The following is a 19,121-nucleotide window of genomic DNA, read 5'->3' as shown; positions in this document are numbered from 1 at the left end:
ATGCCAGGTTCGGCACGTTAGGAACACACAGACAAGCAGACAGGCGTAAGCACAGGTCTCAAGGCCCTTGTATGGACCCTGCCCCTTCCTCTCCCATTGCCTGGGGGCTGTCTGCACACCCCAGTTCTCCAGGCTTCTGCTTCCTTCTTAGCCTGGGATCTGCACAGCATTGAGGGATCCAGGAGTCACCCTCGAGATCATCAGCAAGTAAAAGGGGAAGAAAGGCCGGGGAACTGACTGGGGGTGGGTTGGGGAGGGTTGGGGGGGACCAGCTGTCAGGAAGGGAGGGGCTGGGTGGGAAAACTTCAGAGGATGGATTTTGGGGGACAGGCCTGGGAGGGATTAAGAGAAAGAAGGAAGGTCTCCGTGTAGCCACCGGTCACTTTTAAAGGGAAAGGACCCACACCCCAACTCTGTTTGGTCCCAATCTCAACCCTAACTTCAGCCTTGACCTAGTCCCAGGTCCAGTCGCCCTACCATGACAAAGGAGTATCAAGATCTTCAGCATCTGGACAACGAGGAGAATGACTATCGTGTCAGACAAGGTGAGGGGGCACCTTCCTCTCTTTCTGAAGGGTGGGCTTTAGGTGGCTGTGGCTTCCTTGCCTCAGATCCTGCTTCTTTCTGTGACCCCTGCCTCTGCCTCTGGGTCTGCCCCTGTTGCAAGAACATAACTTCTGAGCCGCCCTTCTTAGGGGAGGTGTAGGGCATGGGGCTGGAGTCCCTTTCTTGGTGGTGGTACCCAAGGCTTCTGCATGCCTCTTGACCCTTGCCTTGCCATCAGTCAGTTGCCTCTCGTATGGGCCCCAATTTTCTCTAAGAATCAATAATAATAAAAAAAGACCCTCATTTTTCTCAAGTGAGCAGGGACGTTGTTGGGGCTGAGAGAGGATCCAGTTCTTGGGGGATGGGAGTGGGCAGTGCTCTTTGATGGGGAAAGGGGGTACAGGGAAGGAGAAAATGGAGGGGAGGCCTCCCACATTCCAGCTCACTGGGACAGGGATCCCTGCGTGGGAGGGACTTGAATTCTGGCTACTCCACCTTCTCTTCCTGCTCCCAGCTAAAGAGCAGTGGGATTCATGGAGAGAGAAAGAAACCTCTTTCTCTTGCCCCACCTTCAGAGAGGAGCAGTGGCTCCCCAGCTGGTCTCCCACTCCAGGGGTCTCCAGCTCACAAACTCCATCCTCAAGGCTCTGATGAGGGTCATCAGCTGCACTGACACAGTCAGGCCACTAGGTGTCAGCAAAAGCCCAGGGCAGGGTAGATGCCCGCGCAGGCCAAAGCTTTGCTTCCATCTGTGACCCTCTCCCCTTCCCCACTTCCAGTTGCCTCTGGCCTCTCAGTCACCCACTGCCCATATTTCTTTTTTTCTTTTTTTAACCATCACTCGAGGACATGCTTTTATTGATTTTAGAGAGAGAGGGAGAAGGAGAGAGAGAGAAACATCGATGTGAGAGAATGTCAATTGGTTGCCTCTCCTTTACACCCAGACTGGGGATCAAACCAGCAACCTGGGCATGTGCCCTGACTGAGAATCAAACCTGTGACCTCCTGGTGTACGGGACGATGCTCCCACCAACTGAGGCACACCGACCAGGACATGCCCATATTTCTTTTCTTTCTTTTTAAAAATATGTTTCTATTGATTTTTAGAGAGAGAGAAAGGAAGAGGGAGAAATACAAACATCGATTGGCTGCCTCCTGCGTGCCCCTTACTGGGGATCGAGCCCACAACCTGGGCATGTGCCCTGACCTGGAATCAGACTGGTGACCTCTTGGTTCCTGGGTGGACGCTCAACCACTGAGACGCACCGTCTGGGCAAGCCCATATTTCTTAACCTATGTGATTCCTCCTAGTCTACAAGAGGAGCCTTAGCCTTCTGTCCTCCTAGGACCCCAGAGCTGCCCCACACTCCTTTATATGTCCCTGAGACCCTGATGTCCTCTCCTCTTGCAGGACCGCCTCCTAGCCGCAGACCACTGTTTCAGCGGCTCTGCTCTGGACCCCGCCTCCTCCTGCTCTCCCTGGGCCTCAGCCTCCTGCTGTTGGTGGTTGTCTGTGTGATCGGATCCCAGAGTGGGTGCCCCAGGGGTGGGCAGGAAAGGGAGCAATGTTGGGGGGACTTGGTGGGAGCAGTGGTGGGGGGAGTGCTGGTAGCTGTGATAGTGGACACAGCCCTCTCATTCTGTCTACTCCACACCTTCTCCCGTCCAGACTCCAAGCTGCAGGAGGAGCTGCAGGCTCTGAGAGAGACCTTCAGCAACTTCACAGTGAGCACAGAGGCTGAGGTCAAGGACCTGCGCACCCAGGGTGAGGGGCGCCCGGGCCGGGGCTGAGGCTGGGGGCGGGGGATGCCAGGGCTGTGGGACGCTAGGGATGTTGGGACATTGAGCAAGTTTCTCCCCCAGGAGGAGGTGTGGGCAGAAAGATGAAGTCCCTGGAGTCCCAACTTGAGAAACAGCAGCAGGACCTGAGTGAAGGTCAGAGATGGAGCCTGGGTGCCAGTGCATGTGTGTAGGATACAGGGTGTTGCTCAGGCCAAGCTTGGGGTCTTGTGGCAGGGGCACCTGTGATTGATCTTCCGTCCTGTATACAGATGCAGACCCTTCCCAACCCTTAGTGTTCACACTGACCTCCTTTGCCTCCTCACTCTCCCTTCCCACCCCCCCCTCTGCCCTCTGCCTCCCCAGATCACTCCAGCTTGCTGCTCCATGTGAAGACCTTTGTGTCTGACATACGAAGCCTGAGCTGTCAGCTGGCCATCCTCCAAGGCAATGGTGAGGAAGCAGGGATGCCCAGACCCCCTTTCCCGCCTACTTCCTTCCCCTCCAGGCAGCACGTCAGCCCCTCCCCTCTCCCTCTGCACCCCTCCCCCTTCCAGGCTCGGAAAAGGACTGCTGCCCGGTTAACTGGGTGGAGCACGAAGGCAGCTGCTATTGGTTCTCTCGCACGGCCAAGTCCTGGCCCGAGGCTGAGAAGTACTGCCAGCTGGAGAACAGCCACCTGGTGGTGGTCAGCTCTTGGGAGAAGCAGGTGAGGGCTCTGGAGGGCTCATCTGGGAGCCTGGCTGTTCTATGGAGAGGTCACCCTCTTCCTCTCTCCGCAGAAATTTGTCCAGCACCACATGGGCCCTGTGAACACCTGGATGGGCCTCACTGACCAAAATGGTCCCTGGAGATGGGTAGATGGGACAGACTATGAGACGGGCTTCAAGTGAGTATCTGTGCTCTGCATTGTCACCCCCTCCCTGGGCCCTGCTGTCCCTGCTGGGCAGGTCCAAGGGCAGGAGGGGCTCCTCAGCTGGGCTAAGGATCTGGCCTCCTGGGCTCCAATCTGTCTGGCCTTCTTAGGAACTGGAGACCAGAGCAGCCTGATAACTGGTTCGGGCATGGGCTTGGCGGAGGCGAGGACTGTGCCCACTTCACAAATGATGGCCGCTGGAATGATGACGTCTGCCAGAGACCCTACCGCTGGGTCTGCGAGACAAGGCTGAAGAAGGCCAGCCAGGAGCCTCCTCTCCCCTAAGTTATTTCCTCAATGCCTTCACCTGTGGACGGGCCCTCGTTTGGGGATCCTCCTATCTGGGGGCCTCCTGCATTTTCTCCGGGGTTTTCACCTAGGATTTTAAGGGAAGGGGAGAGGACGGTGTCTGAGGAATGCGGAGTGATGTTCTGAGAGGCGGGGAGACTGAAAGCTATGTCACTCTCTGCAGTTTGCAGGTTATTATTGCCAACCTTTTTTTTTAGAGTAAAAAGAGAAATATACAAAACCTTTTGAGTTGTCTGGTTATGGGTGTTAGAAAGGGAGACGGGCTCATTGGCACTAGGAAGCCTTGGGCAGGTAGTGGGTCATTGTGAGAACTGTGTGGGCTTTGGGCCAGATGGCGGGACTGTGATTTACAGTCATGTGGTTTAGGGAGAGTTGCTCTGCTCTCTGAGTCTCAGCTGGAAGACAGCGTTGTTACTGGGCCCATCCTCCTTCCAGCAACCCCTGGAACAGCACCAGCCCTGCGTGTTGAGTGCTTGCAAAGCTTCAGACGGAACGCCTGGTGTCTGCTGCGTGCATTACAGTGAAGAGAGGCAGCAGCCACAGGCGACAAATACAATGAATGAAAGCTGAGCCCCTGCCAAGAGTCACCAAACACGTGAGGAAACCAGTGCCATGGGAGGGAAGACCCCAGATAAACAGAACCCACAACCCAGCATAGGAGTTAACGGGACAAACAGATCAAGACTTTACAGACACTTACGGGTTTGTCAACAAAAATTTACAATTAGCCACAAATAAGTCCCCAACTAATTGCTTATAAACAGGAGCAATGTTCTGATCACAATAAAACACAGATATGAAAACAAAAGAACCAAAAAGGACTTGCAGCATAGACCTTTCTCACCACCTTCCTAGATCACTTTAAGAGAAAATCAGAGTCAACTCAAGTGACTTAACCCTTTGCGGTCGTATTAAATTTGGACATGGGTGTCGTACTGGTCGGAATTAATTTCCATTGAAAGAGCAGTGATACATAACATGCAAGATTATGAAGGATAAACAAGAGAAATTATGAACTGATACATGAATGAATAGAGTTAAGATTCGTACGGTTCCTTGCTGTGGTGGCTGAGAGCAGACAAACGACTGCAAAGGAGCAGGAGAGCAGCGCGCACCGGGCTGCTTGATGGCGTAAAGCAGCGCCCAGGGGGCGCTCCAGCCCTCAGCCTGTCCATGAACAACCAAGGAGGGCGGGGCTGAAAGAAGCTAAGATTTACCTCTAGAAACTTCAAAAAGAACAACAAAATAAGCCCCCCAAAAAGAAGAAAGGGATTTATTTTTTTAAGAAGCAAAAATTAATGAACTAGAACATAAAAATGTAGATATGAGCAATAAAAGGAAAAGCTGATTCTTGGAAAAGGTGAGTAAAGTCAACGTGAAGGAGAAAAAGGGGGCGCAGCCGCAGGACGTCGGGAGGGAGCGAGGTCAGGAAGCAGAGGGGGAGGCTGTGCTGGGGGGGGGGGCTCTGGCCTGAAACGGCAGGGCAGGGACAGTGCTCCGCCCTGCGTGGCCTTCAGGTCAGTCCCTTAGGGGCAGAGCCGGGGACTTCCAGGCTCAGCAGGGGGACAAAGGAAAAGCAATGTGAAGCTAAAGGAAGGCCGGGAAGGAGGAAAAGGAATGAAACAGGTAGATAAGAAAAGGCACAAAGTAAAAGGTTAGTGCTGAATCCAAGGATGTTGCTAATTACATTAAATACAGGAGACTAAATTATCTTGTTAAAGGGAAATAACTTCCAGACGGAATAAAAATAAGGTCCAACCATATGCCCAAGAGAGACATCTGAAAAAGAGAGGTTGACAATGAATAAACCAGATCCAGAGACACAGAAGCAGGGAACAGACTGACAAATCTCAGGGCAGGCGGGGGTGGGTGGGTGGGGGAGAGATTAACCAAGGAACACAGACAATAGTGTGGTGAAGGCCTGGGGGGAGGGGTGCGGGGGGAGGGGATCAATGGGGGGGAAAGGGGACATTTGTAATACTTTCAACAATAAAGATACTTTAAAAAATAAAAAAGAGAGGTTGAAAGCAAAAACGTGAAAAAGATATGCTAAGCAAATTCTAACCAAAATAATGATATCAGGTATAGTTCGCAACAAAAAGTGTTAATAGAAATACAGAGGGTCATTCGTAGTGATAAAAGTTCAATTCAACAGGAAGATACACTAATATTAAATATATGTGCACAGAATAACATGGCCAGGAAATATACAAAACAAAAGTTTTGGACATATCAGAACAAGCTGACAAACCCATATTCTCAGTAAGAGGTTGTAATCCATCTCTCTAGTAATTGATAGATCGATCAAGCAGACAAAAAAAGTCACCAAGGAAACATGTTTTGAACCCCAGATTGTAGTATTATGATCCAGTGGATATATTTAGTACACTGTACCCATTACCTACAGAACACTCATTCTTTTCAAGAAAAATGGAACATTTTAAAAAACTTGAGCAAATACTGGGCCACAAAACAAGTTCTAACTAATTTCAAACAAAATATTTTCACTACAATGACTGAAAATGTCAAATCCCTATATAAAACATTAGCTAACCCAATCAAATGGTGTATTAAGAGATATGTTCAAGTAGCATATATGCCAAAAATTCAAAGATGGTTTAACATCAGAAAACATTTATTAATAAAATAGGCTTAGGGAGTACAGAAGACTAGATTAATGGAGTACAAAATAAAAAAATAAAAAAATGCAGAAAAAGCACTTGGCAAAAGTTCAACGCCTGTTTAAGATAAAGTCTGAGGGTCTCTGCGGCTTCTGTTTTGTTGAGTCACTGTTCTCAACACGTGGGTTCTACTGCATTTCAAGCTGTCTTGCCCTACTTCAGCCATGAGACATTCCAGGTAAGAGAAAGGAAAGGAGAGGACAATGGCACATTCTCTCTCTCTGTGTGAGGACACTTCTAGAAGTTGTATGACCTTAATCTGTTTGATCAGAACTAGTCCCAGGGCCACAGTTAGCTGCAGATGTGGCCGAGTAGTACACTCTTTATTCTGGATGGCCAATTCCAGCTAACACTCAAGGCTTCCTATTGATGTAGAGCAGAAGTCAGCAAACTATGGCTCTCACCTGTTTTTGTAAATACTGTTTTACTGGAACACAGCCATGCTCATTTGTTTACATATTGCTTACGATGGCTGTCATGCTCTAAGCAGAATTGAGTAGTTGCAACAAAGCTGGCAAATATTTGCCATGTGGCCCTTTACAGGAAATATTTGTAACTCCTGATGTAGAGAAGAAGGGAGAATGGATATTGGGGTCAATTAGAAGTCTCTGCCACACTGATATTACTGCTGCTGATTAGCATCGTCCTGGGTATCCTGGGAAACTGCATAAGACAGAAAAAGGCATCACAGTTTTAAGGATTGGAAAGGAAGAGATAAAACAATATGATCATCTACACAGAAAATCAACACCGTCAACAAACACTTAGACCTAATATAAAGCTTCAGGTGTATCAGGCAGCTATCAACACTAATGTACAAAAAATATATAGGACAAATATTAAAAATAGTTCCAAATTAATACATAAAGTCAATGCAATAAATATTAATTTCAGTTAGATTTTTTAAAAGCAATTTAATCTATTTAAAAAATATAGATAAAGAAATAAAAGTCAATTTGGGGGGAAAAAGCAAAAACTGGGAGAAAGGGAAAAAGACATTAGAATGTATTACAAAGCCATATTTATAAAAACAGTACAGTGATTGCCTGGCCAGGTGTAGGTCAGCGGTTGAGCATCGACCAAGGATCCAGGATATTGCAGTTCGGTTCCTGGTCAGGGCACATGCCCCGGTTGTGGGCAAGATCCCCAGTCGGGGGCATGCAGGAGGCAGCCGATCAATGACTACTCTCTCGTTATTGATGTTTCTATCTCTCCCCCTCTCCCTCTCCCTTCCTCTCTCTGAAATCGATAAAGACATAGTAAAAAACAACAACAATAGTACAGAGATTATATAATAACTGACAAATAGACCAATGGTATGGAATAGGGAGCTCAGAGACAGAACTATGTATACATGGGAACTTAATATACAATTATGGGACACCTCAATGCATGGAGAAAATATATTATTGGGAAAACTGTCTCTCCATAGGAAAAAAAGAACTCCATGCAAAAACTCCATCACATACAAAGGTGGCTGGATATATTCAAGGCCTAAACATAAAAGGTAAAATTCTAAAAGTAAGAGGAAAAAAAAGAAGAAAGAATATTTTCACCAAGGGGCACAAAAAGACTTTATAAATAAGGTCTCCGAAGCACATACCAACTTCTCCCCCCCAAATCAGTAAAATTGGCTGCATGAAAATGAAAAATTCCAGCTCAGTGATAATGTATCAGTTAGGGTCATAGCAAGAAACAGATAACATACATGAAATGGGTAACTGAAGGTATGAGCAGGATTAGGGAAGCCACAAGAAACAGGGCATCCCCCGGCTCTGGATTTGAAGAAATACACGCCTGTGTGCACGTTCTCCTCTCCACTGGCGTCCCTGAAAGCGGGTAGTTAGCACTAGAAGTTTAATCAGGTTCAGGGTCAAGGTTCCCTGACGAAAACCTCTCACAGGTGATGCTGTGTAACCCCCACTGCATCACAGAGGAGATACCTAATGTCTGCCATTTTTAATTTATTTTTATTTTTTAAAATATATCTTTTATTGATTTCAGGGAGAGGAAAGGAGAGGAGGAGAGAGAGAGATAGAAACATCAATGATGAGAGAGTCACTGATCAAGCCCGCAACCCGGGCATGTGCCCTGACCGGGAATCGAACCCCGATCGCCTGGATCCTAGGTCGGCACTCAACCACTGAGCCATGCCCGGCCGGGCTCTGTCATTTTTTAAATGGACCTCTTTTTTCTAACATTTTTATTCTTATTTTCCACTCTGGCTCGACCTCCAGGAGTAGCCCAGGGGATGACCCCCTCCTTTGGGCGCTCCCCTGAGGCATCCAGGGGTGGGCGGCTGACACACACACAGACATCTCTCCTGCCTCCCTCTCCTCATTTCAAGGCACGCTCTCAGCTTCATTCTACTTCAAGGTTCTTCTCTCATTTAAAAAAAAAATCCTCACCTGACGATATTTTTTCCATTGCTTTTCAGAGAGAGTGGAAGGGAGAGAGAGAGAGAAACATCGATGTGAGAGAGACACACTGATTGGCTGCCTCCTACAAGAGCCCCGCAGGCGCCAGGGCCGGGGCTCGGCCTGCAGCCGAGGTATATGGTCTTGGCCAGAATCAGAATCGTACCCAGGACCCTTCAGTCCCAGGCCAATGCTCTAAACACTCAGCCAAACCGGCCAGGCCTCTTCTCATTTTGCTGTTTTCCCTTCATGCTGGTTGCACCTCCTGTTCTTCTTTCCTTAAGCAACCACGTGCACGGATTTGACATGCCCTTGAAAGTGTGTGGGTCCTTGAAAATGGTGCGGTGCTGTTGTATGTGTAGGCTATTGATTTTTATCAATGTTATTGTGTTCTAGACTGCATTCTGTTTTCTACTTTTTTCATTCAACACTGATTTTAAGTCTTTCCATATTGTTGTTTGTACATGTAGTCACTGTTTCTTTTTTTTCTCTGTACGATACACTTGGTTATATTTTTCTAGCTTTACTGAAGTATGATTGACAGATAAAAATTGTACATATTTATCCCTGGCCAGTGTGGCTCAGTTGGTTGGGTGTTATCCCATGAACCAGGAAGTTGCGATTTGACTCCTGTCAAGGGTACATACCCGGGTTTTGGGCCTGATCCCCAGTAAGAGGTGTGCAGGAAGCAGCTGATGGATGTTTCTCTCTCTTCCTCCCTCCCTCTCTGTCTAAAAATAAGCTATTATTTAAAAAAAATGTACAGATTTAAGTTGTACAATGTGATTTTTAAAGGTGTACAACATGATGATTTAATATACGTATACATTGTGAAATGATCACCACCATCAAGTTAATTCCTCACATAGTTACTATTTCTTGGTGTGTGGTAAGAATACTAAAGATCTACTCTCTTAGCAAATTTCAAGTACACAACACAGCATTATTAACTATAATCACCATGCTGTACGTGAGATACCCAGAACTCTATCCTGCATAACTGAAACTTTGTACCCTTTGACCGCCATCTCTCCATTTGTGCCACCCCCCAGCCCCTGACAACCACCATTCTACTCTCTGGTCACAAGAGTTTGACCTAATTAGATTTCACATATAAATGAGATCATATACTATTTGTCTTTCTCTGTCTGGTTTACTTCACTTAGCATAATGTCCTCTAGTTTCACCCATGTTGTTGCAAATGGCAGGATTTTCTTCCTCTTCTAAGATTGAATAATATTTCTTTATATATATATACCATACCTTCTTTGTCCATTCATCCATCAACAGACAGCCAAGTTGTTTCTATATCTAGGTTATTGTGAACAGTGCTGCAATAAACATGGGGTGCAGATATCTCTTTGAGATGCTGATTTCATTTCCTTTGCATAAACACCCAGCGGTGGGATTGCTGGATCATATGGTAGTTCTAGTTTTAATTTTTGAGGGCCCTCCATGCTGTTTTCCTTAGTGGCTATGCCACAGTCACTGTTTCTAAATGCTGGACAGTAGCCCACCAGGCACACTCATCACATTCCACTATCAGCAGGCACCTAAGTTGCCTCCAGTTCCTGCTTCCCAAGCAGCAGTGCAGTAAACATCTTCCCAGGTCCTGTAAAGGACCAGTGGGAGAATTTCTCTGGGATATACACTCAGAAGTAGGATTGCAGTCATCCTTGCACATGCAGATTGTCTATTCCGCTTAGTACTCCCATCAGCAGTGCATGAGGTTCTCATTTCCCCCACATCTTTGCCAGCACTTGACTTCCTCTCTAATTTTTGTCAATCAGACGGGTGTAAGGAGATGGCTCATTGATGTTTTAAATTTGGTTTCTCTCATTACTAGTGATTATAAGTGTGTCTTCATATGCACATTAGACCTGAGTTTCCTCTTCCGTGAAATGCCTGTTATATTCTTTGCTACTTCTAGAATAGGTTTCCTATGTGTTTCTTTGTCTCTGCTGGAAGTCTTCAACTTGTCCCTCCACATCCAGGGGCCTTGAAGACAGAGCTGTATGGCTCCATCAACCTGCTCCTTGCCACCTGGCTTCCAGAACAAGCAGGAAATCAGAGGGAGAAAGAAGAGTGAAGTGAGGATACTGACGCCCCCAACTCCCTCCCTTCAGAGTAGCTGTGAGCTAGTTGCCTCCCATAACCAAAAGTCACAATGGCCTGACAAAGTCACAGCTCCTAGGAATGAACTTAAGAGACGTTCACGCCCTGGCCAGTGTGGCTCAGTTGGTTGGAGCATCGTCCCACACACCAAAAGGCGGTGGGTTTGATCCCCGGGCTGGGTGCTTGCCGGAGGCAACAGATCGATGTTTCCACCTCACATTGAAGTTCCTCTCTCTCCCTCCCTTCCTCTTTCTAAAATCAATAAAAAGAAAAAAAGAGAAAAAAGGAGATGTGCAAGATGTGCGTGAAAGCAGCTGTAAAACTCTAATGAAGGTGATAAAAAGAACTCAATATAGATGACTTAGTCTTGGCTAGGGAGTCCTAACAGTGCAATGATTTGAACTTTCCTAGATTACTGTCTAAATTCAAGGTTATCCAAATCAAAATGCCTATGTGATTTTTTGTTTGGAATTTGACAACATGATTCTAAATTTACCTGGAAGAATAAATGTGTGAGAATAGCCTGCAGAAAAATTTAAAAAGAACAATAATCAGGGGACTTGTCCTATTAGATATTACTAAAGTAAGTAATTAAATACATGATTAATTAAATAAGTAAAGTAAAAAATAAGTAAGTAAAAAAAGTTTAAAAAGAACAATAATCAGGGGACTTGTCCTATTAGATATTACTAAAGGAAGTAATTAAAATATAAAGTAAGCAATTAAAACATACTTGGCACTGACACAGGAAAGGGCAGTTGAATCGATGACGTGGAAGAGGTTCTGAAACGACCCAGGGAATTCACCGGGGCTGTTTGGTTTGCGGAGAAGCCTCCGCCCTGGCCGCCGGCCTTGGTGCTAAACTGCGTACCGGCGAAGGTAAGCGCCCTGCGGACACTGCGTTTCTCCCGGCGGGGCGGGCTCCTAAACGGGTTCCATGGAAACCCATTCCAACCAATAGGACTGAGGCTTGCCCTTGTTGGAGCTGCAGAGCTCCGCCAATCAGAGCGGCTCTATTCTGACCAATCAGGACAGTGCCTTTGGACTAACGGAACTCACGGATTCGGCGTCCTTATTTGCATGAGGACAGGCCAATCAGGGGCCAGGGGCGGGGACTCCTGCCCGCGGGCGGCAGCCGCGCCCGGCTCAGAGAGCTCACTCTGGAAGACTGGCGCGCTTCTTTCCCTGGCTGGAGCCGTTGGAGCTGAGACGCCGGAGACGTCTCGCCGGAGTATAGGGGCGCCGAGGAGTGAAGGGGTGCAGATCGGAGGGGCCATCACGGAGGGGAGCTGCCTAGCTGAAGAGGGGCCTGACTATAGCTCCGTCTCCTAAGTGCCCTGAGGTGGCACTTACACGTCGAGAGCAGGCTGAGTCAGCACCCACTTGGATGCTCCCATAGCTCAGCAGCCAGAGTCATCTGACGCAATTGTAATTACCCGTATTATTTTCTTTATCCATATTGAGAGCCTGTGATCGAAGTACATACCCTTGACTGGAATCGGACGGAGACCCTTCAGTCTTCGGGTAGATGCTCTAACCACTGAGCAAACCGGCGAGGAGGCAACCAATCCATGTGTCTCTCCCACATGTCTTTTACGAGCAGAATTCCCTAGCTTAGAGATAAAAATTTCCCAATGGGGACATTGGAGGAGGTCAAATGAGGTTGATTCAGGCCATGCCTACCTCAGAGGTGAGTGACTAAGATGTACCTCTGGTCTGAGTGCTCCATTCTTAATTTCATGATACAAACCACATGCAGAAGTAAATTGTATGCTATATTAAAAAAATAAAAAATTTAAAAAAGAGAGAATTACTTATAGGGAATGGAGAAGGATTGTTCATGAAGGTATTACAAGGTCAGAAGAACACCAGCACTGACTGACTACTGAGCCAGAGGGGGCATCCTCAGACAAAAACAGCAACAATTTGTCAGCCTTCCTGAGGGAGCAGCTAGACTTTAATGATGAAAGTGATGTTATTAGTGCACTAAACTGCATATTGTCTTATTTTTTGGAGGGAAATCTAGAAGATACAGGAGATATAAACTTCTTTTTTCAGATGTACAAAATAGAGATTTGCCCCTGAGTCATTTGAAAAACAGCAGAGGGAGCCCTTCTCTTAAACCTGAATTTTATAATTCAAGTTGCAAAAATAAATTGGGGAAACTATTTTCTGGAAAATTTGTTAGTCACAGAAATTCAAGAAAAATTGATGAGGTTAAAAGGGGAAAAAAAAAAAAAGTCATGCTTATAGATTCCAAACTTTTAGGCCTCAAATTTAAACCCCAAATCTTTCAAAAGAAATTGGAAACTGACCTGCCATAGAAAAACAGCCTAGCAAAGATTTAGAGTGCCGGGAAAAGGCTGGTGAGAGTGAGGAGGGTCCTCGGGGGTACAAGGGGCATACGAAAAAGGCACTTCAAAACAGTGAAAAATCAGAGCATTGAGAGGAAACAGAATGCCCACCCAATGGTGGGGAACACTGCCAATGAAAGAAGACCCAGGAAGCCATCCCCAGGGGAGCTGGAACTGCTTCACATGGTGAAGAGGCCCAGGGATTAAGGGGACAACTCCTTCAACACAGAGTCTTCCTTCATAAAGGAACATAAGCCACCAGGCTTCTTTGATCAGGAAAAAAATCATCGATGGGCAGACCTTCTGCCTTCACTGCTCCACAGTCTCTATCAAAGGTTAAATCAAAAGACTTAAGCTATACTATTTTTATTTTAGAAGATGCAAATGCTAGAGTTAGAAATAAACCAATCTCACATTCCAGAAAGAAATACTGCTTTCATAAATGTCACTTGTGTGATCCATAAAACCCTGAAGGTCAAAAGGAGTTGAAAGTTCAGAAAGGAAGATTTGTTCAAAAGACAGGTGCTTGCACAGAGGCCTCCGTTCTCTGCTGATTCTGCTGTGGCTGCAGACAACTTTATGCTGACAGTTAAACAGACCAGTGAGACGCTGGGAATACTACAAAGTGGCACCGACTTGCCCTCCAAGTCCACAGGCGTCACTTTCCCAGTGTTCCCATCCCCGGGCAGTCAACTGAAGCTCAGCTAAACCAGCAGCTAGGGTCCCCTCATCCCCAACAATGTCACGAGAAGGCTCATTTCTCATGTTATCCAGACTTTGAAAATGGACTGCTCTGAGGTCAGCGTGCAACTGGCCTGTGGTCGGCTCATCTGCAGAACAGGCCTCCTGATGAAGCTTCAATGAGCAGCAAGAAGTAAAGGTTTCCAAGGCAGAGTGGGATACGGATCAATGGAAAAATGAGAACCATATCAATGAGAGGACAGAAGCCCAGGGTGGACAGAAAGGACAGGAGTCAGGTGAGGTGAGCACAGCTCCCAAGACACAGGACCTGGACTCTTAGTTTAGGACATGCCATGAGATCACCCAGGCAGGAAGACCAGGCACCTAGTCTGAATCTTGCCTTGGCCATGTGACGTTGGCTAAGGCAGTGACTTCCCACTTTGCTCATTTAGAGAATGGTGCTGCTCACTGTCCCCTGAGGAGAGGACCTAACACACAAGATATATTGTACAAGAAAATCCTAATGCTAACATTTCATAACACATTAGATTTGGTATGTCCTTTAAAAACCTATAAGCTATTTACCTGAAAGAGCGGGGTTTTAGAGTAGTAGTTAAGAATAGTTAGCTATTTTTTAGAATAGGCTAAAAATAGTTAGGTTTATCCTTTCCATCTCTTTGGTTTTATTTAAAAAGTAAATTGTTTGTTTTTTTTGTTAATCCTCACTCGATATTTTTTTCCATTGATTTTCAGAGAGAGTGAAAGGGAGGGAGGGAGGAGAGAAGGGCAGAGAGAGAAAGAGAGAGAGACATTAATGTGAGAGAGACACATTGATTGGTTGCCTCCCGCATGTGTCCGGACTGGGGCCAGGGATCGAACCTGCAACCCAGGTACGTGCCCTTGAGCAGGAGTTGAATCCTTGACCCTTTGGCACCAGGGCTGATGCTCTACCACTGAACCACACCGGCAGGGTGGGGGGTGGAAGGGCAGGAAGTGGTTGTTTTATTTTAATTTTTAAAAATATATTTGCCCTGCTGGGTGTGGCTCAATGGTTGAGCATGGACCTAGGATCCAGGAGATTGAGGTTCGATTCCTGGTCAGGGCACATGCCCGGGTTGTGGGCTCGATCCCCAGCAGGGGGTGTACAGGAGGCAGCCGATCAACCACTCTCTCATCATTGATGTTTGTATCTCTCTCTCCCTCTCCCTTCTTCTCTCTGAAATCAATAAAGATATATTAAAAAAATATATATATATATATTTTATTTATTTCAGAGAGAGGCAGGGAGAGGGAGAGAGAGATAGGAACATCAGTGATGAGAGAGTGGTTGATCGGCTGCCTCCTGCATGCCCCCCGGTGGGGATAGAGCCAGAAACCTGGGCATGTGCCCTGATCGGGAATTGAACCGCGATCTCCTAGATCATATAGGTCAATGCTCAACCACCGAGCCATGCTGGCCAGGCATATTTTCTTAAGTGATGTGACAAAAAGTCCTTTTACATTCTTTTTGGAGCCTTTTTGAAATTGCTTAACTGTAAACAACTTAATAAAAGCATGTAAGAAATGTTCAAACCTGTAAAGAACTTTTATGAGTTTATTTGAGCCAAACTGACAACAATTGCCAGGAAGCAAAATCTCAACGGATTGAGAAAATGCTCTGGAGAATGGCAGCTTTGCAGTTTATTTTATACGTTAGAATCAAAGGAGGAGGCACAAGGAGGGTTACGTGAAATCCATTGGGGTAGGTTAGGGAATCGCTGAGTGGATACAGAGTAAAGTGGAGAGACACATACTTCTTTCACATTGGTGGGTACGGGATAGTTAACAATGAACATTTACAGCACATAGAGATGGTATTTGGGCAACAAAGATAACAATGAGGGGCTCCATGGTCTCTGCTCTGGTGGGAGACTGTGGCCCGCGGGGTCTGGAATAAAGGGGATTACTCTGCTATTGCAAAGGTACATTATTGTAGACACAAAACCCCAATAGACTGGCTTAGTTAAGGTAAAGGTTGACTTTTGTCCAGGAAGACACTGCTATGCTAGGCAGCTAGACAGACAGGAGCAGAGTAGGAACGACAGGCCAGGTACAGAAAGTCACCAGGGAGGAAAGCTCTGGGTGCTTAGCAATAGGAAAAACTGGGAGAAACAAGTATGGTAGGGTGAGACCTCGCCTCCAGTGTGACCTTTCCTCCCCTAGCACATTGCTGATCCTGTGGTTTAGACACCCTAACCTTTCATATCGCTAGTCATGCTGTTTGGACCCTCCCCTGGCAAGTTGCTAGTCATGGTAGACTCCCTTAGAGGAGGAACAAGGGGGCCAGAGAATAGCCTCATACAAGCCCCACACATGCCCTTGAATGATCACTCCCTCAAGCATTAAGCCCTCAGGACAATGAGGTCTGACATGTATCAGATAATCTTAAAAACAAAGCCTCGGGTCTGCTGATCATAGAGACAGAGTTTTGGTCAAACTAGAGATCACATCTAGGTTTCAGTTGTGTTTCAGCTTCAGGCCCAGAAAAGCAGCAAAACTAGAAGTGACGCCACGGCTGACATCAGGACCAGGTGCAATGACTAATGACCTTCTACCCCAGTGCCGACCAATCAGTGGAGACCATGACCCTGAAAGGACACACCTGGGAAGCTGATGAATATTCTATTATGATCCTCCCTATAATCCTCACCTTTGCAAACCAGATGGAACCCTCTAGACACAAAGGAACCAGTTCTCTCCTTCTGTGTCCCTCTGTCTGTCTCCCCCTCCCTCTCACCCCCCCCCCCGCCTTTCCTTACCGCTTCTCTCAAGACACATACCTTTTCTTTCTTCCTCCTAAGCTCCAAGGGCCTTTCTTTTGCCTCTGTAACTTGTTTTTTGAGTCCACACGGCCCAGCTGGCTCACTTCTATCTCTGTGACTTTTTTTTTTTAATCCTCACCTGAGGATATTTTTTCCATTGCTTTTCAGAGAGAGTGGAAGGGAGGGGGAGAGAGAGAGAGAAACATTGATGTGAGAGAGACACACTGATTGGTTACCTCCCACGCGTGCCCCAACCTGGGCGGGGGATCGAGCCTGCAACCGAGGTTCCTGCCCTTGACCGGAATCAAACCCAGAACACTTCAGTCCGAGGGCCGACGCTCTACCCACTGAGAAATCCGGTCAGCGCTCTCTGTGACATTCTAAGTAAACTTTTGCTTGTATTTGAGTTCTTGGCTCTGAATTCCTTCTTAGCCAAACTCAAGGACTGAGGTCTAACTTTACCAGTAACATCTGGTGCCATTTTGCCGTTAACAATACCAGCCTAGGACATGACAACCCATCATGACTCACCTTTAGTTAAGAAGTTTTAATTTCAGACCACCCTATGTGGCTACCTTAGGTGTCTGAGTTTTTAAGGCCTTCTATGCAGGCCTTTCCTGAACTTGTCAGGCATCGTATATGGCTCCTTTGTCCACTAGTAACACCGGGCTGGAAAGCCATTTTTGCTTTGTGGTCACTGGTCATCATTCAATACAGATGAGTACATCACCCAGTGCAGCCAATCACCCTCTGAGCCCAGGCGGCGCTGCAGGACGTGGGTCCTGTCAGAGCAGGCCTACACTTTTAGTTATAAGAATGATCTCTTGACTGTTTAATGTTTCACTTTAGCTCTTTGGAGAGAAGTAAAAAATGTCAGGGTGGCAGGGAGAGTCTCCTTCCTCCTGGACTGGAGGGCCACACAGGTGTGACCACAAGGTGGGGCTGCCATCCTAAATGCTGGGGTCGCAAGAGCAATCAGAACTTCTTAAATGATGAAAAAGTAAACTCCCAGACCACGAAGTAACTTATTTTTATTGTTGACACTATTACAGGTGTCCTCCCTCCCCCCACCAAAGTAACTTTTAATGCCTTTTGCAGTAACTTAAGTTTTACAGAAACTTGCTAAAATGGAAAAACTCAGTTTTTTCCTTCCTGTGTAGGGAAAAACCCAGTTCTTCCCTGCTGTGTTCCTCCTTTAACATAGAACACTTCACTTCTGACACTCCTGGTCACCAAAAGTGTGGAGGTTGCCCCCGCCGACAACAAACAATTCTCTGGGTGTCCCACAGTGTAACTCATTTCTGACGCCATTTACCTGGCGATAGGGTCAGAACCTACTGGCTGAGGGCTCAGTCCCACAGGACTGCCCCGACCCATGCCAGCCGAAAGCCCAGCATCACCTGTGCTCCTGACTGACCGGCTATAGATGGGAAGTTTCCGTGACCCCTCCCTTGGGTTCAATTAATTTGGTAGAGCTGCTCACAGACTTTAAGAGAAACACTTAAGTTTTCCAGTTCATTAAAGGATATGATACAGGATACACATGAACAGCCAGAAGAAAAGACAGACGGGGCAAGGTGGTCTGGAAGGGTCCCAAGTGCTGGGGCTTCTGTCCCTGTGCAGTTGAGGCGCATCACCCTCCCAGTGTGTGGATGTGTCACCAACCTGGAAGCTCTCCACACCCCGTACTTTTGGGATTTTACGGAGGCTTCATTATATAGGCATGGTCAGTTATTAACTCCATTTCCAGTGCCTCTCCCCTCTCTGGAGAATGGGGGGTGGGCTAAAAATTCTAAGCTTCTAATCATGGCCTGGTCTTTCTGGCGATCGGCCCCCATCCAGCCCCCATCCAGGAGCCCACAGTAACCTCATTAGAACAAGAGATGCTCCTAGTGCTCCTATCACTTAGGAATTTACAAGGGTTTTAGGGGCTCTGTGCCAGAAACTGGGGGCAGAGACCAATGCATATATATGTTTTCTATTATCTGCATAGGTCAGAGTTCAAAAATTGAACACACACATGCAACCAGAAATCTGATAGCGAAAGAACATTATCAGTACCCCCAGGCCATGCTGTGCCCCCTTGCAGCCATGGCTCCCTCTCTCTGACTTCTAACAGCATAGGTTAGTTTTGCCTGTTTTTGTATTTAAGTCAATGGAGCCATGCAGGTGGATCTTCCACTCATCGTTGGTTGCTAGGTTCATCCGAATTGTTGCACATGGTTGTAGATGGCTCCCCCTCGTGGCTGTACAGTGTCCCATGTGTGACTGTACTCGGCTTGTTTATCCGCTCTACTGCGCATGGGCATCTGATGATGAGTGGTGCTAGAACATGGTACATGTGTTTTGGTGAACATGTGGATGGTTTCTGTTGGGTCATGTGTCCAGATTTAGTAGATGCTACCAAGCAGGTATCCAAATGGCTGCACCCTTTACGTTCCTACCAGCATGGAGGAGAGTTTCAGTTGCTTCATATCCTCCAACATTTTTTTTTACTACAATAATTTAAAAAAACAAACATG

General features: G+C 46.8%; 1 protein-coding gene across 4 annotated transcripts; it reads left to right on the top strand.

Moving 5' to 3' along the window:
- ASGR1 (asialoglycoprotein receptor 1) lies at nucleotides 1-3,761 on the top strand. Of its 4 annotated transcripts, none has more exons than XM_081161136.1 (9): nucleotides 1-203; nucleotides 457-545; nucleotides 1,958-2,077; nucleotides 2,216-2,311; nucleotides 2,410-2,481; nucleotides 2,692-2,778; nucleotides 2,883-3,034; nucleotides 3,108-3,214; nucleotides 3,352-3,754. In XM_081161136.1, the coding sequence occupies exons 2-9, from the start codon at nucleotides 479-481 to the stop codon at nucleotides 3,524-3,526; spliced, it is 876 nt and encodes a 291-aa protein (XP_081017262.1). In that variant the 5' UTR covers nucleotides 1-203; nucleotides 457-478; the 3' UTR covers nucleotides 3,527-3,754. The 4 variants fall into 4 exon arrangements, with proteins under 4 accessions (XP_081017262.1, XP_081017261.1, XP_081017259.1 ...); XM_081161135.1 differs by having other exon boundaries at nucleotides 446-545; XM_081161133.1 differs by having other exon boundaries at nucleotides 2-207; nucleotides 3,352-3,761.
- Nucleotides 3,762-19,121: the final 15,360 nt, after the last annotated feature.

The sequence above is a fragment of the Miniopterus schreibersii genome, assembly GCF_964146895.1.
Source record: "Miniopterus schreibersii genome assembly, chromosome: 16".
Taxonomy (NCBI): domain Eukaryota; kingdom Metazoa; phylum Chordata; class Mammalia; order Chiroptera; family Miniopteridae; genus Miniopterus; species Miniopterus schreibersii.
Note: the sequence above shows the minus strand (reverse complement) of the source record. Positions and strands in the feature narration are given on the sequence as shown.